Source organism: Octopus sinensis, linkage group LG13 (assembly GCF_006345805.1).
Source record: "Octopus sinensis linkage group LG13, ASM634580v1, whole genome shotgun sequence".
NCBI lineage: Eukaryota > Metazoa > Mollusca > Cephalopoda > Octopoda > Octopodidae > Octopus > Octopus sinensis.
In genome coordinates, this window is record NC_043009.1 from 17,166,738 (window position 1) to 17,179,640 (window position 12,903).

The 12,903-nt window shown below is 35.9% G+C and overlaps 1 protein-coding gene across 4 annotated transcripts in view; it reads right to left on the reverse strand.

Moving 5' to 3' along the window:
- LOC115218584 (fibrillin-1) overlaps window positions 1-12,903 on the reverse strand; it is a 653,797-nt gene that overhangs the window by 121,467 nt on the left and 519,427 nt on the right. For all 4 annotated transcript variants that reach the window (XM_036508171.1, XM_036508172.1, XM_029788478.2 and 1 more), the window contains one exon: window positions 9,914-10,069. In XM_036508171.1, coding sequence (XP_036364064.1) covers window positions 9,914-10,069 — 156 coding nt within the window. The remainder of the gene's footprint in view (window positions 1-9,913; window positions 10,070-12,903) is intronic.

Consider the following 12,903-nt stretch of genomic DNA (forward strand, 5'->3'; position numbering starts at 1 on the left):
CATTCATGGTCTGAGTTCATATCTTATTTGAGTTGACTTTGACCTTTATTTTTTTTTCCTGATATTAGTAAAATAAGTATCTAAAATATTATGTCTGCCATAATTGACTACAGTCCAATGATTTTTATTAATGAAAGAGACAAAAACATATAGCATGGTTGTCAAACAATCTGTGTATCATTAGTACCATTAAAAAAAACCATCATTGTATAATATAAACATCATGTTTAAACAATGCATTTGCAAGTAGATCTGCATAAACAGAATATCTAGAATACATATGTTAATTCTCTACTCCATCACACTGGAACAATATATCTTTATCATGTTTAAAATACAGGGACCTGGCTGGTCCCTATCAGTTTGTACTGGTTGCCCTCAAGAAGTCATGTGTTCTTAGAACCCATACTACTGATTTCCTCCACAAAAATAGGGATAATGGTGGTTTTTTGGAGAAGTGACCCTCACAAGGGAGGAGTGGCTGCTGTAGCAAATGTCACTGACCATTCACCATGGTAACACCATCACAGTCATTACCATGGGGCATGGTTGAGCACACCATTTGTTCTGGAATATGTGGTGCATCACCCTCTCCCCCTTCATCTTCCACTGCTTTACCCCCCACTCATCTTCCTTTTCTTTTGTTTTCTTTCTTATCTTTCTTCTTTCGTGTCTCTTTGTCTTCAAATGTTCTCATAAAATAAACAATGAACATTCAATGGTAGTGGCTATTGCTGTTAAAAACAAAGGTTTGTCTATTTTGCAACAGAGGAAGAATCATATGTCAGTGGCAGAAGGGTCTAAGATAATTTGCATCAGCAGTTTACCTAATGAATAACTAGTGACTAATCCAGATGACCATCAAATGATGTGAGGAAATCATCTACAGGACCAGAAAATCCAATATGGTCTGACAATAAATATAACAATCAACCTTTTGATACAAAGAATCAATTGAAGAAAATTAAATTTGTCTTTTCTCATCTTACAAAAATTGAAAGTAATATCATAAATCAAAATATTTAATAGAAACTTCACTATAGAATTATCTCGTGTATATCTAACATCATAAATTCTCTTTTATTTTAAAATAAAACTTATTTTACTGGAGTGCTTTTTTTATTAAATGCTTTGCAAGAATTGAATTGAAACTATATGTGAAAACTCAGGTAAAAATGTACTTTTATCTGTTCTGGTTATCTTGCAAATATATTACACAAGTTACCTATTTATGTCCTCCAGGTAAAATAACCAGGATTTGACATGATAATTAAATTTTCTGCCATAACGACATAAAGACTTACTGCAGCTATCAGAAGTGCATTAAAAACTATACAAGTGGCTACGTGTTTGAGATGCTTAGCCACTAAATTCATTTCAAATAGTTACGGGTTCAAATCTTGCCACAATATGTGTTTTTACTTCTGAGTAAGGTACATTACGTGCTGAAAGACGACCAAGCTGTGAAAAAATAAACAAGACTGTTCACTTCCACTTTATATATATATATATATATATATATATATGCAAATCAGTGATTGGTATTAGGAGTAAATAGTTTTTCCCAACAACTTACACAAATCTTAAAGTTCTCCAAACATCCAATGAATGTCAGCGCAGAACATGACATATTAGACAAGTGAAATTAATATATAGGATAATAGTGTACAGAAATGTTTAATTTATCTATCTTTACATCACACATGTGCACGGCTGTGTGGGGGCTGGGATGTTAAAGAATAGACTCAATGTTTCCTCTGTGAGTTGTAAAAGGTGACTAAAAGAGGTTGGGAAGAAGATTTGCACTTCAACTTCATAAAACCCACACCAGCAACAATTACCTAAACAAATCCATGAGTTGGAGGGTTGTTGCATGAGTACTGCAAAGGTGCCATCCGTGAGGAGTAGGGAACCACCATCAAGTGATGGATGCAGTGACATTCTGTTATAGTCCATGCCCTCACACTACTACAACTGCCATCTTGCATCAGTAACTTTCTAACAAGATGAAGTGTGACTATAACCTAATTTCTAGCTAAGCATTAGTTTAAGACAACCAATATTTATTACTAAAGAAATACTACAGAAGTACCGTGTAAGGTGGTGAGCAGGCAGAATTGTTAGCATATCAAGCAAAATAGTGGCATTTTGGCTGTCTTTACATTCTGAGTTCAAATTCTGCCCAGGTCAACTTTGCTTTTCTTTCTGTTAGAGTTGATAAAATAAGCACCAGTAGAATACTTGGGTGGTGGCGAGGTCAATGTAATCAACCCACCCCTCTTCTAAACTTGCTGCCTTGTGACATTCATTTGAAACAAATATTTTAAGTCTCCTGTTTGAATGGCTCAGTTATAGTCTGAGTGAGAGACATATGGCTTATTTTGAGGATGACCTGATCTGATTGTTTGTACACCAACACTGGCAAATTATATTGATCACCTAAGAACAAGAACAGCAGTTCTCTGGACGGGTACATCTAATAAAACTCATACACAAGTCCTTAGTCAACAAGAGACTATGGTAGGAAACATCAGCCAAATCAAGACTGAACCTCAAATGATGCAACCCAAAGTAAACCCAGCTGATCACTCAGTCATGTCTTTATAAAAAATATTTTATTATCCTAGAATAGATTGAACTTGTGACCACCGAGAGTCATCCTGTAATCCAGTCAAATAAACTGATGCATGTAAAGTGTTATGACCAACGACAGGTAATTTCAGGTGCTCAGGTAGTTTTGGAGTATTGTTTGAACATGTGATTTATGGATTTAACAGCATAAACCACAAAGAAATTAATGTTACTCCTTAGTTACACAGACTGAGGCAAGTGACATTGAAGTGGTGGGTTGTCAAATTAAATTTCTTTGAATTTTGTTCTATACCACAACACTGAACACCAAGTCCAGCAGCATAGGCCATGGTGGTGGTTTGGCCGCATCTGCAGGATGAGCACTAGAAGACAACCACACCAACTTTTGTGGTGGTAGTGACCCACTCACTGGAGAATCCAATGCAGTGTAACAAAGAAGATATGGGTGAAACACATTGAGGAAGACCTGAAGTCACAGAGCCTCAACCTCAAGCATGCTAAGGCCAGCGACATGGACTGGAAAGCATGGAATAACATCATCACCAGAGTCCATCATCCAGTAGCACTCACAACAATGTATTGGTTGAGAGCACAGTCACTCCCTCTGGTCGCCAGTTAGGGATTTTACTTACTAGCTACAAGATACTAAGTTCAAATCAAGATAGGATCAACTTTGCCTTTACTCTGCCAGAATAAATAAAAATATGTATGAGTAATATACTGGATTGGAATCCCATAGGATCAGGAACAGGGTGTGCAGGGAGTGCAAGCGCACACCCAGGAATTTGAGAGGCAAGGGACAATGAAAAACTGGGTTTGCACTGACTAATCAAATTCTGTTTTTGCACTTATGTGGAATCCATTAATTTACTCCTTTTCTATAAAAGTTGACCTTATGCTAAACCAATGTTATTAAATATATTTCACTCTAAAAATCTACCATAAAGTATTAATTTATCAGATATAGGATGTAACTCCTGGTTCTGTGGAAACAAAAATAAACAGCAAATTGTAGAAGTTATAAGATCTAAACACTGACCAGCAGTAATGGTCTCAGGATTGTCAGTGAGCTAACTTCTGTCAGTCCAGCTGGTCATTATGGTCATTATAGTCATTTAGGCAGAGGTGAAGAACAAAGAGTTAAGTCAAAGCCTAGAAGAAGATATTCCTTTCAGTATTCTTTTATTTAATGTTTTCAGCCAATAGAAAATAACATTCAAGCTTTTAATTATTGGATGATTTAAAATCATCATCATCATTATCGCTTAATGTCTGTCTTCCATGCTGGCATGGGTGGGATGGTTTGACAGGAATCGGCCAGGCAGAAGCCTGCACCAGACTTCTGCAACTGTTTTGGCAGCATTTTTACAGCTGGGTACCCTTCCTGACACCAACCACTCAGCAGAGTGGACTTTGTGCTTTTTACGTGACACAAGCACAGGCAGGGTCAGTTTTGGCAAGGTTTTTAGTAAGGAAAATATTTAATCAGTCTAAGAAAATTAAAGATATTTATATACATGTATGTATATATGTATGTATGTATGTATGTATGTATGTATGTATGTATGTATGTATGTATGTATGTATGTATGTGTGTATGCATGTGTGTGTGTGTGTGTGTGTGTGTGTATATATATATACACACACACACACATACACACACATGCGCATGTGCACAGAAATACATACTCTCTCTCTCTCCCTCTCTCTCTCACTTTCTCTCAGGCACACATGCACGCACATATTTTTGTTATCTTTTTCAGCCAATATTTAGTATCAGTTCATATGTCCATACCAGCAGTCATCTTTTCTGCAAGCATCAGTTCATGTTTTTAATGCTCAGCCATTCTCTTAGCTCACTTTTGCTGTGCCTTTCAAGCATATTAACATCAGAGAACATTCTTGCCCCACTTTTTTTTTCAAGTGTAGAAGATCACAGATCTTCTACATTCAATGTTTATGCTTCACTGCCATATGGCCATTACATTCTTAGTAAATGCTTTACACATGAGAGAAATATCCTTTTGTAGTCAACTAAGGTAACAGCTTCAAATCTCCCTCTGCAACTTTCTTTAGCTATAATATTTCCCATTAATTAATAAAATCAGGTCACATTAATTAATAAAGGAAAAAATCTAAAGAACCAACTGAGAAGTTTATCGGCTTTATGTCATTTCAAATGCTAACTAATCCCAAGCACCTAGCATGCTTAATTCTCAGTCAGATTACCAGAGATCCAACTGAATCGTTCGGATAATCATTGTTTTATCTATATTTTTACCATGTTCATATTTATTTACATGTCTTTATATATATTTTATTTATATGAAATATTTAGAAAGATCCTCGGGAAATACTGACTTTACATAGCTTAAAGGAAATACTTTGTAGAATTCTATATATGTCTGTAAATAATTATCGGCAAATACTTCTCTTTTATGGGAAGCGGTAGCCCTGTGTGTGTGTGTGTGCGTGTGTTCGCATGTGTCTCCTTGCCATGACATTGATTGTTGTAAATGATTATCATCCATTTCCAATATTTTACAAATGATATTTCTGGCCCTGGTGAAATATTACCTTTTTTGAAAGAGGTAAGGGTTGGCAACAAGAAGGGTTGGCCATAGAAAAAATCGCCTCAATAAACTCTAACCTATGCAAGCATAGAAAAATGAAGATTAAAATGAATGAAGATTAAAATGATGATGATGATGATGATGATGATGATGAGGATGATGATGAGGATGATGATGATGAGGATGAGGATGAGGTGGATGAGGTGGATGAGGATGAGGATGAAGAGGATGAAGAGGAGGAGGAGGGTGATAACAGTCAGTATGAATAATCCATATACATATATAGGACATGCTTTTGTCTCAATTTCATAAATAAAAGTAGCATTCCAACATGAGTGTTTTTGGGAAAGCTTCAAGCACGTTACTGTTATTTACAGACTTCGGAACATCTCTTGACTGTATCCGCACAATAAAGCAGTCAAACCACTCTCAACAACATCTCTTCTGTCTTTAAATTTGGGACTTTTTGCTTATCTATAAACTATTGCAGCTCTAAATTTTAGAACAGTATAGAAGTGTGAATAAATAACAACCACAACAACAGCAACAACAACAACAACAACAATGTAATCATAGACAATGAAAGTAAAACAGAAATGTAAATTAAGAAGCAATGAGTCAAATAGGTATTTTTTTTTTTTCCAAGATATCATTACAATAGAATTGGTGTTAGTTTAATGTCTGTTGTCTGACAAAATTGCAGTTTTTCCATTCTCTCTAGGTATATATAAATATCAAATTTCAAACTAAAACCAATTTCACATCAGCTGCTAAACACTGTGGAATTAAATACTGACATTCTGAAATCATTAAAACAGTTTTTAATTTGAATCTGAGACAGCAACAATTTTCTTTCTTATTTTCATACATATTTAAACAGATAGTATCTAAAACATCACCATTGGTTTTTACTGTGAACAATTTTATAATCCTACAGTTACTAATTTCAAAATATAGTAAAATATATTAAATATGGACTGAAATAAAGTTGATTTGATTGAAACATTGTAATTATCAGGGTTTATCTGCCCTCAAAAACCATCAAACCATATCAAATATAAACATATTGTATCAGACATAAAACTTTATAAAACGCATTACATTTAAATTTCAGACTACAACATTAATATTTGATAAATCATCAAATATACTAATGAAAAATATATTACAATTTGCTCAGTTTTCATGAAGGAATTTAATTAAAGACTTTTCAAAATTAGTATATATACATACATAGTTATAACTGTATGTATGTATGTATGTGTGCATATGTATATGTGTGTGTATGTTTGTGTGTATATATATATATATATATATATATATATATATGCATGTATATATAGTGCGTGTATGATTTTTAAATATTTCTTTTTTTCTACATTGATAATTTTGAAGATTCCAATAGACTTCTGTTAAATTAACACAGCAAATAAAACTTTAGAGAAGTCTTAAAGTAAGTATGTATGTGCATATATGTATGTATGTGTGTATGTATGTATAAAAATGATAATACATATATATCAATATATATATGTATAACAACTAAAAGAAGCCAGTTGAACGTGTGTGTGTGTGTGTATGTTTGTTTATATTTGTGTTTTATAAATGTCATGAGTTATGAGTGGTACAGTTGCCACTTCTTCTGTCTCTCTGTCTGTCTCTCTTTATATATATACATATATAATCCTTCAAACTGCATCCAGTAGTGGGGCCCTGCATTAGGAGTTCCCTCTAAACCTCTATTGTTCTCATTGTTCTCAGATATTCTCTGACCTAGAGTAGTAGCACCTGTCAGGATCACAGCTCTAGATCAATTCTTTTCTATTTTTCTACTCTAGGCACAAGGTCCGAAATTTTTGGGGAGGGGGCCAGTCAATTAGATCAACCCCAGTACACAACTGGTACTTAATTTATCGACCCTGAAAGGATGAAAGGCAAAGTTGACCTTGGTGGAATTTGAACTCTGAACGTAAGGACAGATGAAATACCATTAAGCATTTCGCCCAGAGTGCTAACGTTTCTGCCAGCTCACCGCCTAAGCTCTAGGCCAATTAGGAAATCAGCCAGACAGATGGAGCACATCATCCTGATTGGGAACAATCCATCTAAGAGAAGGAAAATACTGATTCTAAACTTCTGCTGCCTTGCAGCCCCAGCCAGCAATGGGAAAGGCTTTCGGAATAATCCTGAGGCAGTTCAATGTTGTTATCTACTTCCTAGTTCTGACAGCTCCTGCACTGATACCAGTTCCAAATTGGTCATGATGTTCCTTTGGATCCATCAGTGAAAAATGTCAAGTATGTCCTTCAGAGTCACTCTAAGTTCAACCACAATGATTGTTTTTGGCACTTCTGGAGAGCAGGAACAAGTCTGGATGGAACAATGTTACTGTTGCCACCTGTTCTAAAAAAGACAGGTCTACCCTTGTGATCTCTCACAGCTGCTTTTGCTTTAGGAACATTGTTTCTTTCCCTAAGAAACCTGATGCCTTTGGGTGATGATGGCTGCTCCATATTGGCTTTAAACCTCTGCTGGGCTATCCACTTAACAATTTCTGTAAGGATCTTGTTGTGCTTCCACTTGTATTGGACTAGGGCATCCAGTCAAAGTATGGTTCAGGATGCAAAGAGTTGCTCCACACTGCTGTCAGGATGGGTCTTCTTTGTGTTAGATTTTAAGGTTATTTGGTGTTGACAAGAGGTCAACCCCAAATAACACACAGGAGGAAGGACAATTATTTCTGGTTACTACTTCAGAGTTCTTTCCAGGACGGTTATCACTAACGCATGTAATCATCAACTGATGATATGCTTGATAATCAATTTAATTACTGATTATAGATTATTGAAACATACATGAAGTATTTGTAATCAATAATTTGTTTTCTGCTTCCTTCTTTTATACACACATACACACACACACACACACATAGTAATTCATTTCTTGGATGTAACCCTTGATTTGGGCACAGGTTCATATAGGCCCTACTGCAAACAGAACAAAAGGTTGTTACTCTTCCTCACAGCCTCCTGCCATCCACTATTAGTATTTTAAAACTTTGTAAAGGGAGTCAGTGGGAAGATGTTGAATCTATCCTCCAGCAAAGGGGTCTTCAACACAGTGGTCTCCCATTATAACAAGGCTCTGGTAGCCTGCAGGTTCAAAGACAGCCTCACTTACATGCCCAGCCCTAACACCTGCAAGAGACAGTGCCACTGAAGAGTCATGTGGTTTCCACACCACCATCAATTTTTCACTCATTATGAAAATCTGGATGAGAAGGATCTTCCTTAGATTAACTGATAAACATTTTACACTGGATCATAGGGGCAAGGTACTCATGTAGGATTTACAGTGAGTGCCCAGTAACTGGTCATTCAGCATGGAAGCCATGGTCTATGAAACAGAAATGGGGTTGACCAATATCAATAGAGCAACAGAAATATGTTGGGGTAATGGAAGGCCCTTACAAGGCCAGATTGAATAATCAGAATTCCTCATTTAGAATCCAAGAGAGGCACAATGTTATAGTTGTAGCCAGCTATATATGACAATTAAATCAACTAGAAGTTTTTGGAGTGTTCTTGGCCATTTTCAAGTCCTATCATGTTTGTCTTTTTATACCCCAACAGCTACACTGCCAACTTGAACAATATTGCCAGAAAGTGTTGAAATTGTGATGTGTGGTCAACAACTTCAGAGAAATTGAGCTTGTATGCATGTGATGTATTTTTCTGCTTATCTGTAAATTCCTTTGTCATTCCCTTGTGTGACATTTTCGCTCATATATATGTAATACATACACAGACATCTCAAGAATAAATAGACAGCCTTCATTATATTGTTTCATATATGCAGACATTACTTTGTACTTCAAACTTGTTAATGCATTGTGCACAAAGCATGCCTGCTTAATACTAGATTAAGTATTTAAATGTATTGAATGATATTTTGTTTCTCTCCAAAATGATTCTGTCTCTATACCTTAAAGATGCTCGTGTATATATATTAGTGTATGTATATTTATGTATGCATGCATACATATATATGGCCAGTGCCAGTGCCACATAAATGGCATCTGTGCCAGTGACACGTAAAAGACACCCAGTACATTCTGCGGAGTGGATGGCATTAAGAAGGGCATCCAGCCATAGAAATGAAGCCAAGCCAGACTGGAGCCTGGTGCAGCACTCTGGCTTACCAGTTCCAGTTAAACCATCTGACCCATGATAGCATGGAAAATGGATGCTAAATGATGAGGATGATATATACACAAATACATGGTTATTAGTGTGTGTCTATATCTATATGTATGTAAGTATGTGTGTCTATTTGAATATATAGAGGTGTGTGGATTAGTGGTTAGAGTGTTGAACTCATGGTCATGAGATTGTGGTTTCAATTCCTGGATTGGTCAATGCATTGAGTTCTTGTACAAAACACTTTGTCTCACGTTGCTCCAGTTCAATGAGCTGGCAAAAGTAAGTAACTCAGTGATGGATCAACATACTGTCCAGGTAAGGATGTGTACATATATACCATAGAGTTTGGGAAATCAGCCTTTTGGGTCTATGGATCAGAGAGGACCTTTGATCTTTTTTTTATGTTTAAATGTATGTATGCACATATATATTTACATATTGATACTGGAGCAGAAGCTAACATCAAAATATAAAACCTTAAATAATATAAAAGATCTCTATAAAGGAAGAAAATTTTAAGAGCTTTTTTTATGAATGAGATTTCACCTGTACAGTGTTCCTTTCCAAACCTGTCTCTAATAAATCCTGATGCACAAAAACAGTCCTCAACGGATGTGCTGCCAGCGTCAGCTGTGAATGAATCTGTTGGACAACGTTGACAACCTGTATCATTTACACTTCGATAACTATCATGTGGACATTCTGAAAGAAAACCAACAGAGGTGTGTTTAAATCGGAAGGATTAACCATTTTGTTTAGTCTTTATATAAAGTTTCTGCATGCTAAAGACAATAACACCGAGGAAAAAAATTTTATAGTAGTTCATTCCCAGAAGAAATATTGTGCTTATTAATTTACTATTTTCATCATCAGTTTCTTCATCAAGTCATTTTTTACCACAAGTCAATGAGGGAGATTCTACAAGGTTGTACAACTTGCTAGAAATTGCAGCCATATTATCCCTCTTCCTTCAGATCACACTCAGACATCTTAAAAAAAGGAGGAACATAAAGAATCTAGTCATGTCTGGAATAAGACATGCTGGCTATGGCTAGAAGACCTTTGTTTTAAATCATAAAATACGTCTTCCTAATCAGAGATTATTAGGAGAAGGAGAAGGACCACTGCCACCCACATCACCCTCACCACCAAGTTTACAAGGATGAATCTGGTCCTCTATGGACACTGTATGCCCCACCAACAAGTCTCTCAGCAAACGTAATATATAAGGGCTGAGCATTTCTTTCAGTACTGTCAGCTTCCCACAACAAAACTCTTATCTGTGTCCAGTGTATTTTAAAAGAAGCTACTAGAAACCTTTTGTGTAAAGCAGCAAGGACCAGAAAAACAGTGGGTTTTGAGCCTTTAACTACAGCACCAATAGCAGTCCTATTATCAGCATCACTGAGTTCACATTTATATATTTAAGGATACATACCACAGAAAGACAAAATGGAATAAGTAGAACAAGGGGAGAAACACAGGATAGAGAATCACTGAAGCGGTCACAGGACATGTGATGAAAGAGCTTTGACAAAGAAACTAAAATAATAATAATAATAATAATAATAATAATAATAATAATAATAATAATAATAATAATAATAATAATAATAATAATAATAATGATAATAATAATATGACCATCCCCAAGTATAACAATATCTGTTTCAATACACAATTTCACATCAAGAATCTTGAGAAACAAATACATAAATCATCATCATCCTCATTGTTTAACGTCCGTTTTCCATGCTGGCATGGGTTGGACATGATATTTAATTTTGTTTGAGATTTGAATTTCTTACACCTCCATCAATTCAGTTATTGATTTAATCCTCATCCAATACTATAACATTTGGTCTGAAATAGAGTCATTTTAATTTTCTGTGAAATGGAGAATCATTCTAATTTGCAATGTGAAGGAATGAAGATTTTAGAAAATAACAGTTATAAAATTTCTTGTTCTTACACAGAAGTTTAATACTGATATTAGAAATTCAACAATGCCTTTCCCCAAACCCTTGGACTATGGAAAATGAAATTAACTTATAATACATACTTTCAACAAAATAAATCTAATATAATATAGTGAAGGCTTTGGAAGGAGCCAAAAAGTTGTAATTAATCTAAATGGCACCAGCAGAGAAAAGAAAATAAAAAAATAAAATTATTAATTTTGTTCAAGAGAGACAAGGGAGGCAACTCTGAAATTGAAATTAATTTAAACTAATTAATTATACAATATAGTGTGGAGTGATCAGCATCATCACTGTCACGATAATGATGATGATGATGATGAAGAAGGAGAAGAAGATGATGCATTGTGTTCTACCAAACCACAATTTACTCTTTACTCTTTTACTCTTTTTCTTGTTTCAGTCATTTGACTGCAGCCATGCTAGAGCACCGCCTTTAGTCGAGCAAATCGACCCTGGGACTTATTCTTTGTAAGCCCAGTACTTATTCTATCGGTCTCTTTTGCCGAACCGCTAAGTGATGGGGACGTAAGCACACCAGCATCGGTTGTCAAGCAATGCTAGGGGGACAAACACGGACAAACACACACACACATATATATATATATATATATATATATATACGACGGGCTTCTTTCAGTTTCCGTCTATGAAATCCACTCACAAGGCTTTGGTCGGCCCGAGGCTATAGCAGAAGACACTTGCCCAAGATGTCACGCAGTGGGACTGAACCCGGAACCATGTGGTCGGGATGCAAGCTACTTACCACACAGCCACTCCTACGCCTGTAGGCCACTTTTTTACTACAACATAGTGGATGCAGTTGTCATGAACAGAAGGGATTCTGTAAGTGGTTTTCCATCTCATTCTAACAGGACAGTGCAACTAATACTGTGTTCAAGAAGGAGACTATGAGAGAGAGAGGGAAGAGAGAGAGAGAGAGGAGAGAGAGAGAGAGAGAGAGAGAGAGAGAGAGATAGAGAGAGAGAGAGGAGAAGGACAGACAGACAGACAGATGGACAGTGAGAGAAGTGGGATGGGATCAAACTCAGTATTTGACTGGTCATTTATTTTCCTAATATTTGAAAGATGAAAGATAATAATGACCTTGATTGGATTTGAACTCAGAATGTGTAAGGTGGTGCAAAAAATGCAAGGCATAGATTAAATACTCCAAACATAATTTCCAATTCACCAACCATACATAGTATTTGGGCCCTGCACTCAGTAAAAGAATGTCTGTCTAGGCTCAGGGTTTATAATTCTATCAATATTTTATTTCACTGCTGAAGGTTGCAAGGTGGTAGAATTGTTAGTACTTAACAGCATTTGATCTGTCTTTATATTCTGAGTTCAAATTCTACTGAGGCCCCTTTGTCTTTCATTTTTTTGGGGGGGGTCAATAAAATAAGTACCAGTTGAGCAACTAGGATCAATGTAACTGACTTATCCTCTCCCACTAAAGTGCTGGCCTTGTGCCAAAATATTATTTCACTGCTTCATCACTTTTGTATCAAGTTTGTGGGCGAACATCAAGTATTTGCTTATGCTTGTACC